General features: G+C 36.7%; 6 protein-coding genes across 7 annotated transcripts; 2 read left to right on the top strand and 4 right to left on the bottom strand.

The window, feature by feature from the left end:
* The first annotated feature begins 64 nt into the window (after window positions 1-64).
* LOC108568688 (THO complex subunit 4) lies at window positions 65-1,663 on the top strand. Its single transcript, XM_017929911.1, has 3 exons — window positions 65-397; window positions 662-1,133; window positions 1,197-1,663. Exons 1-3 carry the CDS (start codon window positions 164-166, stop codon window positions 1,304-1,306), a joined length of 816 nt encoding a protein of 271 aa, XP_017785400.1. The 5' UTR covers window positions 65-163; the 3' UTR covers window positions 1,307-1,663.
* A 108-nt stretch (window positions 1,664-1,771) lies between these two features.
* LOC108568669 (ankyrin repeat domain-containing protein 39) lies at window positions 1,772-2,528 on the bottom strand. Its single transcript, XM_017929875.1, has 2 exons — window positions 2,200-2,528; window positions 1,772-2,098 (listed from the first exon to the last, which is right to left on the bottom strand). Exons 1-2 carry the CDS (start codon window positions 2,507-2,509, stop codon window positions 1,902-1,904), a joined length of 507 nt encoding a protein of 168 aa, XP_017785364.1. The 5' UTR covers window positions 2,510-2,528; the 3' UTR covers window positions 1,772-1,901.
* On the bottom strand, window positions 2,528-2,838 carry LOC108568671. Its single transcript, XM_017929877.1, has one exon. The coding sequence runs from the start codon at window positions 2,822-2,824 to the stop codon at window positions 2,543-2,545; it is 282 nt and encodes a 93-aa protein (XP_017785366.1). The 5' UTR covers window positions 2,825-2,838; the 3' UTR covers window positions 2,528-2,542.
* LOC108568670 lies at window positions 2,760-3,351 on the bottom strand. Its single transcript, XM_017929876.1, has one exon. The coding sequence runs from the start codon at window positions 3,180-3,182 to the stop codon at window positions 2,847-2,849; it is 336 nt and encodes a 111-aa protein (XP_017785365.1). The 5' UTR covers window positions 3,183-3,351; the 3' UTR covers window positions 2,760-2,846.
* Window positions 3,352-4,603: 1,252 nt separating this feature from the next.
* On the bottom strand, window positions 4,604-11,248 carry LOC108568700 (sodium/potassium/calcium exchanger 3). The gene is made up of 10 exons (XM_017929928.1): window positions 11,168-11,248; window positions 10,955-11,045; window positions 7,396-7,569; window positions 7,104-7,291; window positions 5,926-6,124; window positions 5,771-5,851; window positions 5,421-5,707; window positions 5,094-5,358; window positions 4,917-5,038; window positions 4,604-4,858 (listed from the first exon to the last, which is right to left on the bottom strand). The coding sequence occupies exons 2-10, from the start codon at window positions 10,977-10,979 to the stop codon at window positions 4,646-4,648; spliced, it is 1,554 nt and encodes a 517-aa protein (XP_017785417.1). The 5' UTR covers window positions 10,980-11,045; window positions 11,168-11,248; the 3' UTR covers window positions 4,604-4,645.
* A 206-nt stretch (window positions 11,249-11,454) lies between these two features.
* Window positions 11,455-18,447, top strand: LOC108568701 (sodium/potassium/calcium exchanger 4-like). 2 transcript variants are annotated; one of them, XM_017929930.1, is made up of 9 exons: window positions 11,455-11,522; window positions 15,003-15,215; window positions 15,740-15,927; window positions 16,033-16,180; window positions 16,241-16,447; window positions 16,503-16,712; window positions 16,771-16,872; window positions 17,271-17,487; window positions 18,115-18,447. In XM_017929930.1, the coding sequence occupies exons 1-9, from the start codon at window positions 11,471-11,473 to the stop codon at window positions 18,230-18,232; spliced, it is 1,455 nt and encodes a 484-aa protein (XP_017785419.1). In that variant the 5' UTR covers window positions 11,455-11,470; the 3' UTR covers window positions 18,233-18,447. The 2 variants fall into 2 exon arrangements, with proteins under 2 accessions (XP_017785419.1, XP_017785418.1); XM_017929929.1 differs by lacking the exon at window positions 11,455-11,522 and adding an exon at window positions 12,234-12,732.
* The last annotated feature ends 346 nt before the right edge of the window (window positions 18,448-18,793 follow it).

The raw sequence follows: 18,793 nt of genomic DNA, 5'->3' as shown, positions 1-18,793 counted from the left end.
TGCGAAGAAGTCTTTAATGTGGTGTGTTCGGTGTCTTTACGTTGGCAACGATTCTGGTTGGCGTCATTAGCCGCCATTTCTATTTTGGGCTTCAGTTTGTTGCTGCGATATATTGTTTTATTAATTTTTCTGCTAAGTGAGTGAGTGTGGTTGGATTGAAAATATGGTTGACAAGATGGATATGAGTTTGGATGATATAATCAAGACTGGAAAACCGAGCGGTGGCGGAAGAGGCCGTGGTGGCGGCAAGCGGGGCGGCCGCGGAGTCTCACGAGGAAGTACCAGGGGCGGCGGAAGAGGAGGCGCCCAATTCAGCAGAGGAGGCGGCGGTGGACAATTGAGGGGCGGCGTTCAAAGGGGGCGCAATCGGGGCGGCGTCGCCAGGCCATACATCAGGGTAAAAATCTCCTCAATCTTCCCAGACACACGTGCAGAAATACGTTATATCATATCCCGGAACACCGATGATGCAACGGGGGCAGTTGTTGATAATGTTGTTATCGATGATGATAATGATGCGGCAGTGGCGAAGTGGTGGAAAGTCTGCGTGTGATAAATAACCCAGAAATAGTGTTGATGATCAGTATAAAAATAATATTTAGTGTTGCGTGTGCCAAGTGTGCGGAGCGCATTTTTGAAGTCTGAATTGTTCTGTCCCCAGGGAGATGTTAACAGTGCTTGGAAGCACGATTTGTTTGAGGGCTATGGCCCGAGGAAACTGGCGGCTGTCAGGGCAGCTGTGCAATCCAGCATGGGGCCAACTAAACTGATGGTCTCCAATTTGGACTTTGGGGTCTCAGACTCTGACATCCAAGAGCTGTTTGCAGAGTTCGGACCGCTGAAAAATGCCGCCGTGCATTATGATCGCTCAGGGCGGTCGCTGGGAACAGCTGATGTAATTTTTGAGAGGAAGATGGATGCCATCAAGGCAATGAAACAGTACAACGGAGTCCCATTGGATGGACGCGCTATGAACATACAGATCACCACATCAGAGATCCAGTCAGTGCTGAGGAGTGGCAGAATCATGGGAGGTGGACCAACTGGACCCATAGGCATGGAGAGAAAGTTCAGCAGCAATAATAGAGGTGGTAGCCCAAGGAGAGGAGGACCCAAGAGCAGGCCAACGAGAGGTAATGAAACAAAAATATTCAATTAAGAAATAAGCTTATTATCAAATCTTTCTTCATGAGTAGGACGCGGCGGTGGAGGTCGCAATCCCAGGAATACGAAGAAACCAGGAGCGCCCCCAACTGCGGAACAGTTAGACGCAGAGCTTGACGCCTACACCAAGGAGATGAAATAGTACCGTTTTTAAAATAATTTTAAAACACATGCAAAAAAGAAAGGAACAACAAGATAAAACCTCAAAGACTTTTTTCGTACTATTGTTTTGTGTGTAATCAGAAGCAACAGAAATGGTTCACATAATTTAGTTTACATGTGACAAAACCCTAATTTATCTATTTCTCAATCCTTAAGTCTCTTTAGGTTACATGTAAACTTTATTTTTAGTTTTGTTTTCTTCCGGTAACCGCGATAATTCGTAATAATAATATTACATTGAATGAAAGGAAATGTAAGGATAATCAATTTGCAATAACTTTTTACAACATTTTAATGAGCCTTCGAAATTAAAAAGAGAAATTACTTTGAAAATATATTATATATATATAGCATTAGTATATATATATAATTATTATATAAATAATTACAAATAAGAAATACAATTTATTTAATGAAAATAGGTTAATAATAAAGAAGTTATTGAAACATTAAGATTAGTGTTTTTCTTTCTTCAAAAAATTAGGATTTAAATTTCCTTTTTTTGGGCGGGGAGGAGGTGATCACTTGTTAGTAATAAGAGTTTAAGAAGCGGATACTTTCTAAATTGGATTAGTTCAGTGTAAGTAATCTGAAGCGAGTTTGGATTTGTTATCTCGAACGTCGCTTAGATTGGGCGCATACGATAAGATTTCTTGGTAGATGTTGCCGTTTTGCTTTTCGGCGGCTCGATGCAGGGCCGTTTTTCCGTCAGCGTCCTGGAGACGCGCATTTGCCTTGTGCGCTATCAACAATCGGACCACATCCAATTTACCTGTAATTAATGTAATTTATTGGTTGGTTGGTTCGTTGATCAGTGGTGGGTGGTTGGTTTATTTAGGGGTGGTGGGGGGTGGTCTAGGTTGTATCACCAACCTGTGCTGGCAGCTCTGTGAAGTGCAGTCGCAAGGCCGGCCCTGGTTGTGGCATCAACGAAAGCCCCGTGCTTTAGGAGGAACTTGCAGACTTCCAAGTGACCCGCTCGCGCCGCATAATGCAAGGCCGTGTACCCGGCTTTATCAGGTCTGTCTACACATTCACCTTTAAACTTAACCAACTGTTCAACCCTGTCCAAGTCCCCGCAGTGGGCCGCAGCCCAAATACCACGTTCGAACTCCAGCTCATCCAGAGTTTGTTGAACGCCGCTAACGGCATGATGACACTGACAGTCATGACAGTTCGACATTGTTATTATTTTTGTTTGCTGGATGCTCAGTTTTTAGACCTCGCGTTGCATCGTCCAGACGATCTCTGATTCGCCGGATTGAGTGACCACTTTGTATCCCAACTCTCCTAATGCGTTGATCAGCTCGACTGGCGACGCCTTCACCAAAACACCGTTCACCACCGGTTCACAGAGATTCGTGTACTTCTTTGCAAGAGCCGTCTCTTCATCTTTGTCCAATCCGTAGGCTTGACTGGTTGAGGAATGCACGGAGCCCTTGACTGCCACGTACACGTACGTACCGCTGGTCATCAATAGGGTGGCCGGTATTTCCATTCTTTTTTCTTCCTTCGTTGCCTTATGCGATTCTTCCGGTTGGAGAAGCGGCGGAGTGCTCTGGATCCGGTTCGGAGAAGTCCTTTTGCATAGTCCACATGTGATATTCGAAATCTTCCTGATGCTTCGGGAAGCCTGAGCTGCTGGAGGTGACAACCTTGTACCCTAACACTTCGAGGGCCGTGAGGATGACAGTAGGATGTTGCATGTACTCGATGGTCCAATCGTCGCATAAACCACCTGATGGGAACCGCCTCAACTGGTCGATGTCATTCGCCTTCAAACCGGAAACTAGGACTCTCCACGGTGTCGAGGTGCGGTAAGACGCCAAATTGCCGCGAACCAAAATGTAGGGCATTGATTGAACTTCCAAAAGTCACCTTCGTTGTCGAAAATAGATACGTCGCGCTTTATCTACTACGACAATCTTCACACTACACCATAATTACTACCACCCACCAACATCGACAACATCAATCGACATACATACCTGACTTCACCAACGACTACGGATGTCGCTGCTAATATTATATTCTTAGTAATACCAACGTAAAATTATTTGCCCTCTACACAAATTTATTATGCAATCTCTTTTAATAACTTTGGCGACTCAGACTTTTCGAGTTACAGAATATATTCATATTATACTTGTATTCTTATTTTTGTAATCAAAGGCTTTTTGCTGATATTTAAACCTTTCACCTTTCGTATACGATACAGACTATCGTCTGTATATTTTTATCATGGAATAAAATTATGTATGATTTAAATTCAACTGTACAACAATACCAATAATATAATAATAATTATGAATCTTTTGCTTCAGAATAAAAAGTATTTTTAAAAAATTTATATAGTTATCCATGACAATTTAATATAGAATAAAGATTATCTTCTGTCTATATAACTGATTATATGTGGAATAACGTGGAATACGAAATAAATGAATATTTTTAAATTCAATTCACATAAATAAGTAGCTTGATGCATCAATATAATATATTTTGTTATTTATTAAAGATTAATTTACAGTTACCATCGGTTACCGTTTATTTTATGAAATGTTACTTTATGATATTTTTTTTTCATTTTATAATAAAACAATATTCTGATAATAATGCTTAAACATAGTAGAATCTAATTTGACAATAAATACATCGTTTCTAATGTATACAAAGAAGTTCAGAGATTTGAATTATGCTGCAACTTTCGATAGGCAACTCTTTCGACATTAAGTTGTTGCGAATATTGCCTACAGTGGATACGAAAGAATGCAATCTATCTTAGGCTATTCGCGATTCATAAATTACAATCGTCATCATCATCAATATTATTCTTATCATTAATTTAAAACATAAGAAGTAAATTATAAAATAGAATTAAATAATAAATTCTATGTACAAATTTTTCCTCGTTTCTGATTAAAAAAAAACAAACAACTTTCTTATTTCCTACGGTATATGATAAACACGCACGCACGCAGACATACACTCAGGGAAGACCGATAGAGACATAGAGTGAATACAATTGAAATGCAATGATTTTGTTTTAAAAGAATAATTTTCCTATTTTGGCCCAAAACTTCAACGAAATGTGAGATCTTGCAATGGCACTTAATTATGTTTTGTTTTTTAATTTCGAGAGGTGGGGGTTTGTATTGTTTGTGAATTTTCTTATTCAGGTGATTTGGAAAACTGATGTGGTTTGAAAATTTAAGGAAAGAGATAGAGAGCGCGTATTTAGAGAAGAGAAGTTTAATTATATTTTTTTTTGATTTTGTTTTGAATTTTTGACTTTTTTTGTTTGGTTTTAAAGTCGGGTTCATCGGCCGCAAGTGGGTAAGTTCACTGTGAAAAACGCGTTTAATTCTATTAGGCTCGCAAGGATTAGGAACACAGCGTACATTAACAGGCAGATTCTGCCGACCTTCTTGTCCAGCTTGAACTTGTTCAGCCAAAAGACCAGATAGAGGAGTAGAAGAGATGAGAGCAGCGAGATGGCGCTGTACTCGATGCCCGCGGAATTTATGCCCACCTGGAAAGAAGTATGCAAATTGAAGTGCTGGAAATAGACCACTAAGGATGTTTGTTACCCATCGTTTGCCCGGTAACGTCGGCATGAAGGTGGCTTTGATAAACCAGGGCAGCCCCAGGCACAGCAGGATGTCAAAGGTGTTCGAGCCGATGGAGTTGCTGATACCCATAGATCCATGACCTGAAAATGCATTGTTGTAAGACTATCTGGATGCGATGTTTGTTAGATTACATACCTTGTTTAGATACGATGACGCTGGAGACTGCCTCCGGAACGCTGGTGCCGGCCGCCAGGAAGGTGATGCCCATAACTGAATCAGGTATTTTCAGGGTGTCGCCGATGATGGTGATCATCCAGGCGACGACGTACGAGAGCGATCCAATCCACACGATGCACATCATGAAGGTGAGCGGAAACCATTTTTTGAAGCGCGGTTTCTCGCAATCGGGAATCGTAAACAAGAAGACCAAGTGTATGGGCCATGTCAAGATCCATGTCATCTGAAAAGCAATGAATCATATGTCGTACAAGATTTGCATGAAACCGGAAGAATAACAAAAACCTGCGTAAATTTCCCTCGACCCGAGGGCCACTTCCACAAACTATGACCTGTGTCCTCCTCCTTCTTTTCCGGTTGCTTCTCATCTATGTGCACCTTAACGGATCCATTGAGATGGGGAGGTGGTTGTTGCGGCAACACTTCGTGATCATCTTCAGGAGGTGATGGTGGCGTAGGCGGTAACGCCTGTTCCAATTTCTCATTATCGATATACTCGATATTGCTGTCGTCAATCTTCTTTTCGCCGTCTTCGTGGACCGCCCTCAAGTCTAGCCGACCCTCAGCAGCCTCTGGCAACAAAGCGACGTTCGTTTTTCCTTTTTCTCTCCTAGCTACGCTAACAGTAAACTCACCAACTGAATGAGCGGTGCTGTTGTTCTCCGTGGAAGCCTCTTCGGATTTCTTGGAATGTCTTCTAGCCTGCTCGACGCTTCCTTTAGAAACAAAGCGCAATTTGCAATTTGCGCATTGTCAAGCAAAGTTTTTGATATATACAAGGGTTTCTTACCTCTGGCGCACTTCTGGATCGACTTATCGAAGTACATGATCAGAATGTAGACCGTGTAGAGGAGGACCAGACAGAGGGCCTCGTACCATTCGACCCTCTCGTCGTGTATTATGCAGATCAGTATAGAAACGGTGATCCCGTATGCTAAGCAGTCCCTCGTCAAGGGCCACCAATCCAACGGCACAACCTGAACTCCGCACTACACGCACCCAAACAATCAGCAAGAAGACATAGTTTGTAACAGATTTCATTACATTAATACATTTCCATGTACATTTGTTATACATTACAAGCAGCCAAGCGGCGCTCTTTGAATTACAATTCGCCAACAATTATATATATTTCCATAGTTTCATGTTAAGCATGCATTTATATTATTGCCACGAACGTAAAATGAAACCACCTGAAGCGTGCTAAATAAAACTTGAAGAATTTAAAATTATACATAGTTGTGGTAAGTGATGATTTAATTTTCCAAGGAATTAAAGAACACTAAGGAAAAACGAAAGTGAGAATGAAAATAATTGTAGTTGTCTCATTTTTTAATGTAGATGGAATTAAAGTTGGTCAATCAATTAATCAATTAACAATCGAAGACGATGAAATTATTAAAGAAGCAAGCACATTGTGCGTCGAGGAATTAAGGTCAACGAGCTTTAACATAGAATCTAAATTAATGAAGAAGAAATATTAAATGTAACATTATAATGAATGGGATAAAGTTAACAACCATCAGTTCACCAAGCATCTTTAGAAGAGGAATCAATTGTACAGGGCCAGACCAGAGTGAGCATTGTGCAGTCGAATTAAATTTCAGTGAACTAAATGCAATGACATACTTCAGTTTATTTTTTAGATATATAATCAAATACCTTACATGCAATGTAATTTAAGTAAGTACATATGGTACTAACGCGTACGTGCATATTGTTTGGTATTATGGATAATGTGTTAAGTAAAATGATATATTTGTAGTTCATTTTAACTACAAATATATCAGTTGTGAACTGTGATTGAACAGAACCGGACTGGAATACATTTTGTTCATTTCGATATAAATTATTAGGTAGCATACAAACCTAATAATTAATATAGATTGCTGAGGTTTAGTTTCAATTTTTATGGATATCAACAATATGTTATAAATGCGGTTGGTTGTCTACAATTTGGAATCTTACCATTCCGGCGCCGATGCCGCAACAAGCGGCCACAGCTAGGATGTTGAAGACGGCGGAACCAACGATGGTGCCGACGCCGATGTCCCCCTCGGTGATGAAGGTGCCGATGACGTTGACGAAGAGCTCGGGGGCTGAGGTCGCCGCCGCCATGAAGGTGGCGCCCGCCACATCGCTGGACATGTTTAGGGCTTTAGGTGATGAAACGAGAACAGAAAATAAATTTAAAAAAAAGACACGATGAGGATATATCTATGGTTTTTATATCTTTTGTTTTATGGGATTTAATACGAACCGTGGCATATTTTTTCGACTGCAGGTACAAAGAATTTATCGCAAACGACGGCCAGCGCAACGAACAGGTATAACGAGACGAGGATGTGTATGGCAACGGCACCGTCTTGCCTCTCAGCTTCTGTGAATAAGTCTCTGGGGAAGTCGTCGATCGCAGGAAGCGTGCAGTTTGGACCTATCAACAACAACAAAATACAATTTTATTTCTCAACACATTTACTTAGTGATTCATATATAACTTTATTTAATCAGCAGTAATAATTGATTTATATATTAATATACTAAAAACTATGCAATAAAGTAGTTATCTTTAGTATTTGCTTTTGTTAATTTGATGTTGACAAGTTTGACAAACTTCTTTAATAAATAGATTTTAGTAGAATCCAATTCATAAATATATTTTATGAGATATCATATAATTTAATTCTGAGAAGATGAGAAATAATGGTTTTAAGCGAGTTGAGTCTTGAAAAGAATTAAACACAGTGAGCTCTAAATTAATCATTGAATTATTTAAATCTGGAATCTGGTAACGCATTGCATTATCCATTTGTTGTTGTTTGTTGTTGAATTCGTGTCATTGGAAGTCTCCACCATCGATCCCAAATAGTTGCGTAACTCCGTGTATTTACGAATGGCGTAAAAGTAAACAAATGTTCGAGACGAGATATGAGAATAGGATTTGTTGGACTGTGTGGATGGCTATTGCTTCCCATCCAGAATAGGGGGAAGAGAGAACAGCTCATCAATTACGCAACGAGAAGGCGGTTAGTAAGACGTCGTCGTGACGCAACTTCCGGGGGCCCCGGAGATCGTCTTACGAGGGACCGGAAGCCGCGCGGAACGACATCACAGGGCGCCCCGTAATTTTAACCTAATTACAAGCAAAATAACGCAACGCAAACACAATGTTAGAGAAGGAGACGGAAAGAGAAAGATTAAGTGAAGAGCAAAGCGGCAAGTATGAAACGTTCATTAGGAGACCTCGCAATAACGTATATAATTGTAATTGCAACTGGACATTAGAATTTACAATTCCCGAGTTCCGAGGGAAAAAAATAGTAATTCCAATTGAAAAAATCGTTTCCATTGTTTCGATAATTAATATTGCTAAGTAACGTTGTTTAGCGTTGCTAAGATATGATACGCGACCTTTGTTTAATAAACAACATCGTGCACTTGATACCTTTGGTGTACATGGCGCTGTGGACACTTCTATCGACATCGATTTACTATATGTTGTAATGCTTATTTATTTACGTTTTTTATCGCATTTATTGCTTTTCACTTTTCACTACCGTTTCTATCACCCTTTTGGCGCCGCCACGAAAGCTTACTGAAGTTGAGTGAAGGAAAGAATGCCGAAAGTGTCAATCCGTCAATTGCACGGTCGTTAGTAAATTTGGACGAAATTGAATTTCACACGAAACCTGCAAATTGCATTCCTCCTACCGACTGTATATAACTTAAATATACATCTCAATGTTACTAGTAAAAAAAACTTACATTCACGGATATTTAAAATATTATCTTCGATGCACAATTTAAGATTCTCAAGTTTTAGTTTTCAATATAAATGCCTCAAATTTGACGTTATGCAATTGTAAGCTTCGAAGTTAATATTAAAGTCAGAATGTTTACTTGAAATTAATAAAATAATATTAATACGAATAAAATATAAGTAAGGTAAGGAAAAAAAAGGAAATTAATTAATTCCTTTAGCATTGAATTGTTTCATTAGTAAATAATTTCTTTTAATATCATTCCAAAAAGTCATTATTCAGTACTTGTAGGAATGAATAAAGAACTTTACGTTTTTTTTTAACCATAGCGTTGATCCTATGATTTGCATTAAATAGCTTTATATTATTATCCAATTTAATTCTTCCTTACTTTCTGACAAACATTTTTTTCATATAACTTAAGAACGTTTGCTTGAACTACTGGCTACACTTTTGTTAAAAAATACTTATGAGTTTACCGTAAGAATTATTATTTTTTTCTTCACAATTTTACAGATTTGAAACATTACTAGTTATTATTTTTACCGTAATTATTTAAAAATTCTAAATTAAACTATAGACGTCTGGGACACGTTAAAGTTAAATTGACATTAGAATATGAATTGTATTGTTGTTAACAACACTTAAATGCAATTGGTTGGTACGCAATTTCAACTTCCAACTTTTTTCTCATTTACTACAGACGGATCGAAATTTAAAGGTAACATAGGTTTATTATTATTATAATATATAAGCACATCTATAACAATAAATCCAATATTGGCATAACATTTTTTTTCGATTTTTTTTAAATATTCGATTAACATTGTCAATCTGTATATATCTAAGGAAATCTTACAAATAAAAGAATATTTTTGCTGAAGATAAATGTAAATTTATATATTTTTTTAATGAATAATTCGTAATTCAACATTTTGGTGTAATTATTTATAATTTGGTGAATTGTATCAATTTTTTATCTATTATACGATTATCAAAAAATTGTGAATGAGGTTTAATGTTATGTGAGTTTTTGATGGGTTCGTAGAGGTCCGTATATGTGCGATTGTGCCGCTAGGAGGAATACACGTAATGATCTAAATGACTTTTGTCATGTCGTTGAGCTAAGTGAGCCCTCACAAATTTCCTAATAAAAGATCATAATTATATAACAATAGTCTCTTCTCTTCCCTAGCGCGTTCCTCTCCTGCATATCTGGCGTACATATACTACATGTACGTACCACACGTTCACACACAAAAATAAATAATAGATAAAAAAACAGAATGTAACACGAAATGGGGGAAATGAAAGGAAAGAAAAGTTGAAGGAAATAAGAAAAGAAGAGGGACATCGTTTAAGAGAGCTTAAACATAATTTGTCGGTTCCGTTTGCACGTTAATTAAATAATAACGCCGAATAAGTTGAGGAGGTTCACCACCACCGCAACACTCAAATGCGAAAATGCGAAGAGTTAAAGAGAGAGAGAGATTTTTGAGATAACAATTGCGGAACAACGGAACCGAGTCGAATCGGATCGAATTGGATGTGAAACAAATTCGGGAAACAAAAGCAAACAAAACAGAATCGAAACCGGAAATCGGCGTTGTTGCATCACACGATCAAGGCTGCCTCATGCAAGCTTTGTATATTTTTGTTTGATTCACGTGTCCCTCGGAAGGAAATCGTGTAGGATCAGGATAATTCTGGGCATCTGGATGAGCGACGGAGAGAAATAAGAGAGATTGATATTAAGAGCAGAGAGGAGCATCGACGAGCGAATCATCATCCACTTTAGGCTTGTTAATGGATGGTGCGTGTTAAGAGTGCGAGAGTGTGTGGTGGTGCACTTCTTTCGGTACACGTCCTCACGAGGATTCAACGAGGATGATCAACGTTTTTTTTTGCGTGCATCGTATTTACAATTTAGTTAGGGGGTAGATGGATGAGCTGAAGAATTGTGCAGATTTATAAGGGTTTTTTTCTTGGTGATTGTTTGCGGCGGAAGGCGAAAGAGAAGTTGGGATTACAAGTGTTTATAGTAGTAACTAGGTTTACCTCCTGCCAAAGTTTCGAAGTCCATGTTGATGTCCGTAGAACAGACCACTTACTGATTTCAGTGCCACCCCTTCCACCACAGCCAACAACACTGGACAATAATACAATACAATATTGGACACTTAACTAAACTCACTCACTCGCTCACAAACACATACACACACACATCAACTTACACTCGACTCTCATACACACACACATACATCAACTTACATTCATCAATTCACTTTAGGAAACAAAAGAAAAACGTTGATGTCCTTTTCCTACTCGCTGGTATCTACTCTTCGCACGTACACACACACTCATATACACTTCCTCTCTCCGTTGAGGCCTAGAACGATGCCCAATTAAACGTGAAAATTTGACACACGACTGGACGTTAAGTGTCAGGTAAAGTAATCAGGTGATGCTGTTCTTGTAATCTGCTTGATCTTGTTCTAGTTGTACTACTTATTCTTCGTTGGTGATGGTGGTGTATTGTTGGACAGTGGCGTGCCGTGTACGGTGTCTGGTGCCATGTGCCGTCGTCCAACTTCGCTTCGTCGCCTGAATCTCATCCAGATCGTCGGTACGCGTACGCTAATTGCACTCTCGACTCGTTCGTTTCATTCAATTAGGCTCTGCTACAATTGCAAATCTACGTACGTACGTTTGACCATCCACTGCTGGAAGCCACGGCCTCATCTTTTTTCCACGCAAGAAATTGAATTTTTCACCACTAACTCTGAAAATGTTCACTTTTCATTCATTTCTTCAACCATCTCATAAAGAGATTATAACCAAATTCAATTAAAATCAATAGTTTTGATGAACCAATTTTGTATTTCAAGTGAAATCATTTATATTCAATAATTTTATAGAATAGATTCTAGAATTTCATTGATATATATTTTAGTATATTTCATCGACAAATAAATGTCATAAAAGAAGTGTTACTATTTTACATTGCTACCACCATTCATTTTCGGTTTCCGAAAAAAAATTATAATTCAGATAATTAAACAATAATGTTAAAATTGCTCATATTCATAGTATGCTTTAAAACAAATGAGGAGGTTATAATATTGTGGAAACTTCCACAATTCAAAAATTTCCGTTGAATATATTAAATTTTGTTTCTAAATTTATCCATATGCATATACAAGTGTGCATTAATTTCTGAATTGTAATAATTAAAAAAAAAAAAACTTTTTGTATCAATTTATCGGCTCGTTTGTAAAAACAATTCCTGAAGCACGCGATAACGCAAAAAAAAAGAAAAATTAGCAGAAGTTCAAGTAGTGAAAGAGGAAGAAGAAGGATGAAACAACAAATAAATTACATTAAATGTATTCGATTGATTCGAATGGTGGGGAGGGATAGGTGAAGTGCGATATCGTCGCGTTTCGCGAGATAAGAAAAAGGAATCGAAGCGGATTAATAAACAAGATCCATTCGAAGCTGACCAAGCATCAGTGCGACATCGTTGATTCGTCTTAAAAAACGAAAAAAAAAACACACTGGGTGTCGTCTTTTTCTCCGAGTCGAGGGTGTGAGATCTGCGCGTAAAGATTTGGTCCAAAATTTCATACCTGGGAGGCTGGTGGTGCGCGTTAATGAGCTCGATTTCTTGACATCGAATCAAAAACTAACAAATAATATGAGCAAAATGTTGTTACGGACTAAGAAATATAAGGTGGCTGTGGTGTTGAAGATCATCGCAGTTGTTACGATCACGATGACTTACGTCATCATCGGCGGTTTGAGCAGCGGCAAGACGATCCACGAGAAGAACATTGGTAAAACAAGTTTAATTCTATACTTAACTAACTTTTGTCGTCTCTCTAATAAAGATGGTAAATTTGGTACTTGACAAATAATTTGTGTAAGTAGTTACTCTGGAGATGGCAAATAAAACGTGGTAGTGTGTACCTAACTAACTCAAGCTCAACTAAAAGTTACTGATTTTAAGTTTACGCTTAAGAAGATGATTATAGTATTTCGCACTTGCCTATATCAAGTTCAAGCTTTATTTAATTCAAAGTTTCAAGTTGTAAGTTTATTCAATCTTTCAAAATATTTGTTATATTTGATACTTGTTGTGTAACTTGCATAAGAAATTGTTAGACTTTGCAAATTAAATGCAGTATTGCTTAAACAGTTTCATTGAAAAGTTGAAAATATTAATAGTAAAACAATTAAGGTTACATATTGGATGTAACTACTCGGTACTGCATTTATTTACACTGAAAACAAACATGCGATTAAAGCACACCGAGCACACAAATAAACATTATGTAAAGTAAATATTGACAAATTGATTACAATTACCAGACGGGAAATTTTCCACCTCTTGAAAAAAAAAAAAAACAAATGCTGAAGCAGCACGTGCCTGCCTGCTTCGTGGTGTCATTAACTCGACATTATTAACTTTTTTTTCTCTTCAATGATCATCAAAGAATAAGGTCAGTTTGCAGAATGATCATCTTTGAAATGGCCTCCAGTCTAAATTTATACTAGAATCAAAATAAAAACAAGAACGCTCCGCTCGAAATGGTAAACAAAATTGGATCCCAATTAATGCGCCGATAATTGGTCAAATTGCATGACTCACTTCCAGTTCGAATATTGTTCGTTCGGAGAGAAATATTTGATAATCTACGGGGGCTAATTATTGTTGTTACGATAAATCTACTCAAAATTTACGTGCGGGTTTTATCGGTTTTAACGATTGACGTCATTTTATTATATTATTGCTACATATCTCAATTTAAACTTTATTTTCCATTTTGTAATAATTTTTTAATAAAAATATGTCATTTATATAGCAAACTAGTGATAGTCATATTTTATATCCTTTAATACAAACTCAATACAATAACAAAAATTAAACTGCTGCCCAATGTTTATATATAAATCTTTACTTTCTAATATTTGTTAACAATATTGCATTTATTTTATTGTTATTATATCATAATATCATAAAATAACAGATGACAAAAGACATCTACTTGAACTCGTGACATATATATTTGTTTATGTGCATATTAATGCTAATTATTTACTGAGAATGCAATAAATTATTAGTTAGATTAAATTCTTATATAATTTTTTTTATTGTTTCGAGACCCAAAATTGTTAAATTTTTAATGGTTGCGAAATGACAGCTTTCACCTTGTGTCAAAGTGGTGGAAAAATTCTTAACAATATGTTTGACCGTGCTGCAATAAGGATCTGAAACCCTGGTTTAAAGTTGAAAATATTCTTAAAACCAATGAATCTATCCTATTAATAAGTAAATAAACAAAAGCAATATAATTTTATTGTAATTTGACATTTGTTATGAAATTGTAACTGGATAACTTACTTCATTCAAATGACATCTCGTATTATTTAAAATTATATAGTTTAATTCACAATGCACCGTAACTAAAGTTGTTTATGATTCTCAAATAATAAAAGTAACTGGTGTCTAGGGTTTACAAAATTCTTAATTTGGCGGTCTGAGATATAGGGAGATTCCCTTTATATTTTTCACGGAATACAAAGATTTGAAGTTCCGCGCCTGGTTTAATCATTCCATTGTAATTTGTATAATGGCGGTATTTATTTTTATCTATAATTTTAGTAAACACCTTGGAAACGTTTTAAACAAAATATTACCAATTACATTGAAATCGTTATTTTTTTAAAATAAATGTTTCTAATGTTTGTATTAGTCATAAACTCTTCAGATATTTAAAATAGCAAATGTACACATTTACCAGTCAAATAATTTACCTAATACTTTCAACTTAATATATTTGCAATATATTGTGTTTATTATATAAAATAACTTAACATAAAATAACCTAAACTTCTTTATTTTGATATTGTAAAATAAAATGAATAGTTATACAAACTGCTACTACAACCTGCCAACAATCATATTTTAAATGATACATTCTTGTCTGTGCTTTATTAATTATTATTTATCAACTTAAGATGTATTTTTTTTGTATAATTTGAAAATATCAACTTATGGCCGTTTGCTTTGACATGTTTTGATTTCTTTTCTTCTGTTCCGTAGAGAAGTACAATTCAAGGAATCTCCTAAATTTGGTGGAAGGCATCAACTGCACGCCGGCCGCAATAAACGAGTTTCCTGATGATGGATTTACGAGGAATCAGAGGCAGAGCGGATGGGCCATACTTCACGCTTGCCTTGCATGTTACCTCTTCATACTTTTGGCTATCGTTTGTGATGACTATTTTGTCCCAGCTATAAAGAAATTATGCGATAGTAAGTTTCTTAAATGCATTCCAAAGATGAGCAATGCCCTTATCTCGTTCGGACCAAGGAATTTCCATCTTTCGTTTATCTAGTATTGCGTTCTTTCCCACTTTTCTGAAGCACATCTTTTATAATAATTAAATGTGTTAAAGATAAGTTTCCAGATGAAAGTTCAAAATGTAGTATAAGGTATTTTTTGAATTCTCCATGTTTAAGAACAATTTGAACATACATTCTAGTTTTTTTATTTTTATCATCAACTAAATTTGACATTTAGATGTCATTTATCAAGTGTCATATTATAATTATTATTATGTTTAATATACTCTTTTGTTATGTTCCATAATGATTACGAATCAGTAAATTTTATAAATAATTTTAGTTTTTCATTAGCAACCATTATAGTAAATATGATATAAATATTTGATGAATTGTCATAATTACATTGTTAGTTTTTTTTTACAAGATCTGGAATGACTGTGACTGTCATCATAACATTTTAAACAGTTGTCATAATGGTTTGTTTTGTTCAGATTTGAAGCTGAAGGAAGACATAGCTGGAGCGACTTTCATGGCGACAGCGAGTTCCAGTCCTGAGCTCTTCATAAACTGCGTCGGAACGTTCATCACCGAAGGCGATATTGGGGTTGGAACGATTGTCGGTTCAGCCGTCTTCAACGTCCTCGCGGTTCCCGCGTGCTGCGGCCTTTTCGCCAATATGGTAATTAAAACAAGACAAATCAAATGTTCTTTGACTTAATCCTGGAGAGATCAAAATTGACAGTAATATTCAGCGCAATGTTGGTAATATGTAGTTTGTTTGTAGGTGTTGCAATTGGAATGGTGGCCGATAACCAGGGACAGCTTGATGTACGGAGTGGCCGTTCTGATGTTGATCGGCGTACTGAGAGATGGACAAATCGAGTGTTGGGAGGCTGCAATGCTGGTATCAGCCTACATCTTTTATATTCTAAGTAAGATATTAATTATATTTAGAGTTGAGTTACTTAGATATTTGTTTATTTATTTTACAGTGATGTGCTTCAACGATAAAGTCATCAATACCATCCATAGGATAGCGAGATGTTGCAGGAAACGCAGGAATCATTTCAAGGAGGTCATGAGTGAGACTCGACCACTTCTGAAGGAGAACGGAAACTGTTGCAAGACGAACGGGAATTCTATTAGCATCGAAGATGTGTTCGACACTGAATTGACTTTGAAAGATTGTGAAGATTTCGGTGCGTAAATAGTAGTAAATTTGAGATGGTATTAATTTTTATTAAAAAATAACAGAAGAATCGACCAAGTTGTGGGAATGGCCAAGCAGTTATACTATTTTGGGGCAGATGTTTTGGTTGGTTTCTTGGCCTATTTCGTTCGTGCTCAGCATAACAACGCCCGATTGTCGGAAGTACCCCAGGCTGTACGTACTGACTTTCATAATGTGCATCTTTTGGATAGGCAGCACATCTTACATGGTAGCATGGCTGATCACAGTCGTAGGTAATTAACGGAAAAATTGATGCATCCAGAAATTTTAACCGCCCGTTAAATTTTGCAGGCGATACATTGAATATACCGGATTCGGTTATGGGATTGACGTTTCTGGCGGCCGGAACGAGCGTGCCGGAAGCTGTGTCCAGCGTCATCGTCACTAATCAGGGTGAGTTAGGCAACTTAATCAACGTACGAGTTTTATTTTTGATGGACGTGAATAATGGATTTCCAAAATTAATTTGAAATTAATCCGGAACACGCGATTAATCGTGGCATCCCCTATTTTTGGGAAGGTTTGCAACGATTTTAATGAACAGAAAGCGGTGTATTGTTGGGCGAAAAATGTAATATTTGACGTGTCATTGTAATATAATAAATTGATTGATTGATCGATTGGTTCGACGGCATATAAAATTACATCAAGCCGGGCGAGGGTTACAAAAAAAATACGACCGCGACGTCGAGAGTTATGAAAGGGAAAGTGGACTTGTTTTGTTTCTGCCTGAGAAAAGGGTCGCGTATCACTTTACGGAATGCTTTTAACAGGTTTTTTTTTCTCTTTAGGTCATGGATCCATGGGTCTGAGCAGCTCGATAGGATCTAATACTTTCGATATTCTGCTCTGCTTGGGTCTGCCATGGCTCGTGAAGACCTGGTTCTATCCCAAAGTGGCAGGAGATCACGTCATCGATATTAACTCGGGTGGGCTGACCTACAGCGCCCTCTCGCTCCTATCCACGCTCGTCATGTTCTACTTAAGTTTACTCTTCAACAAGTTCAAGTAAGTTTTATCTAGTGCCATCTAGCGATCACATTTGAATCTCAATCTATTTATATAAATCCATGATCACTCGATCCTAATCGAATTTGCTATCTGTCTCGATTTATTGTCAACTGATTCAACTTATTCGTGATCATGTTATCTAGTAGTATCGATCATGCCACCGTTTTGCAGACTATACTATTCTAACTAACAAATCGGAATTACCCTAAATCATAATCACAAATATATCTATTTTGATTGTACTTATTCAATCATATGAATTTCTTAAACAATTCGAATCGTTTTTTAGGATGCGCCATCTTTCGACGATTTCTACACTAATATATTTTTGCGATAATAATTTCGTATCGCTCTTATCGTCAGTGCAAATTCCCTCCGGGTTCATCATCATTATTAATACTACTACTATTATTATTAACTTACATACTTTTTCACAGTGTTTCGCATAATTTTATTTTCATTTCGAGATTTGATCGATCGGTAGTAAAGGTCAAGCGCAATCGTGCAACTTTGTATACGATTTCCGCTTCGAAATTGTTACACTGTTTTATTCTCCCGGCTCTCTGAGATTAATATAATAAAACATTTTGTTTCTCTCTAAATTGTATTTGTTCTTGTTTGCAGATTGGATTGGAAGGTCGGCCTCACGTGTCTACTCATGTACATCGGTTTCCTATCGTTGGCATCCCTCATCGAGCTCAACACCTTCTTCCCCGTCAACCTTCCAACGTGCGACCGATGATCACATTCTTCGACAAAAAGAAAAGATTTTCTATTTTTACCTTCGTAGTTGTAATAACTTTAATTTAATTAATTACATATAGTTTTGCATGCTTAAAATATCTTAGTTCTATATTCCTTTGATTAAATTACATATATAGGTAGATAAATACTGATGGTATAAAACGCAATAATTGTCAATCACGAAAATAATATTTGATTCATCCTCAACGGAAATTACCCGCTTTTTTGTGTATTTTATTTATTATCTTTCCACAGTTTGCATCTATTTTTATAACAGGCAGTTTAATTAACCGTTATATGATAAATAATAACAGAATCCAGTTATTCGAGTCGTTTAAGGTGTTTTGCCGGGTCTGCGATAATAGATATTGATCTTGTTCCGATAGAAATCGATTGAGTATTATTTTGAAGATATTTTTCGTGATCCGCAGTCCCAAGTCCTTGCTTTTATATATTTTATTTGTCAACTTGCTTACAGCAGTAAAAGAATTGCAAATTTTAATACCAAAGTAAGTAAGTAAGTTTAAGAAGAAAGTTTAAGTTTAAATTTAAAATTGGG

The sequence above is a fragment of the Nicrophorus vespilloides genome, unplaced genomic scaffold (assembly GCF_001412225.1).
Source record: "Nicrophorus vespilloides isolate i.1.1-1 unplaced genomic scaffold, Nicve_v1.0, whole genome shotgun sequence".
Classification (NCBI taxonomy): Eukaryota; Metazoa; Arthropoda; class Insecta; order Coleoptera; family Silphidae; genus Nicrophorus; species Nicrophorus vespilloides.
Note: the sequence above shows the minus strand (reverse complement) of the source record. Positions and strands in the feature narration are given on the sequence as shown.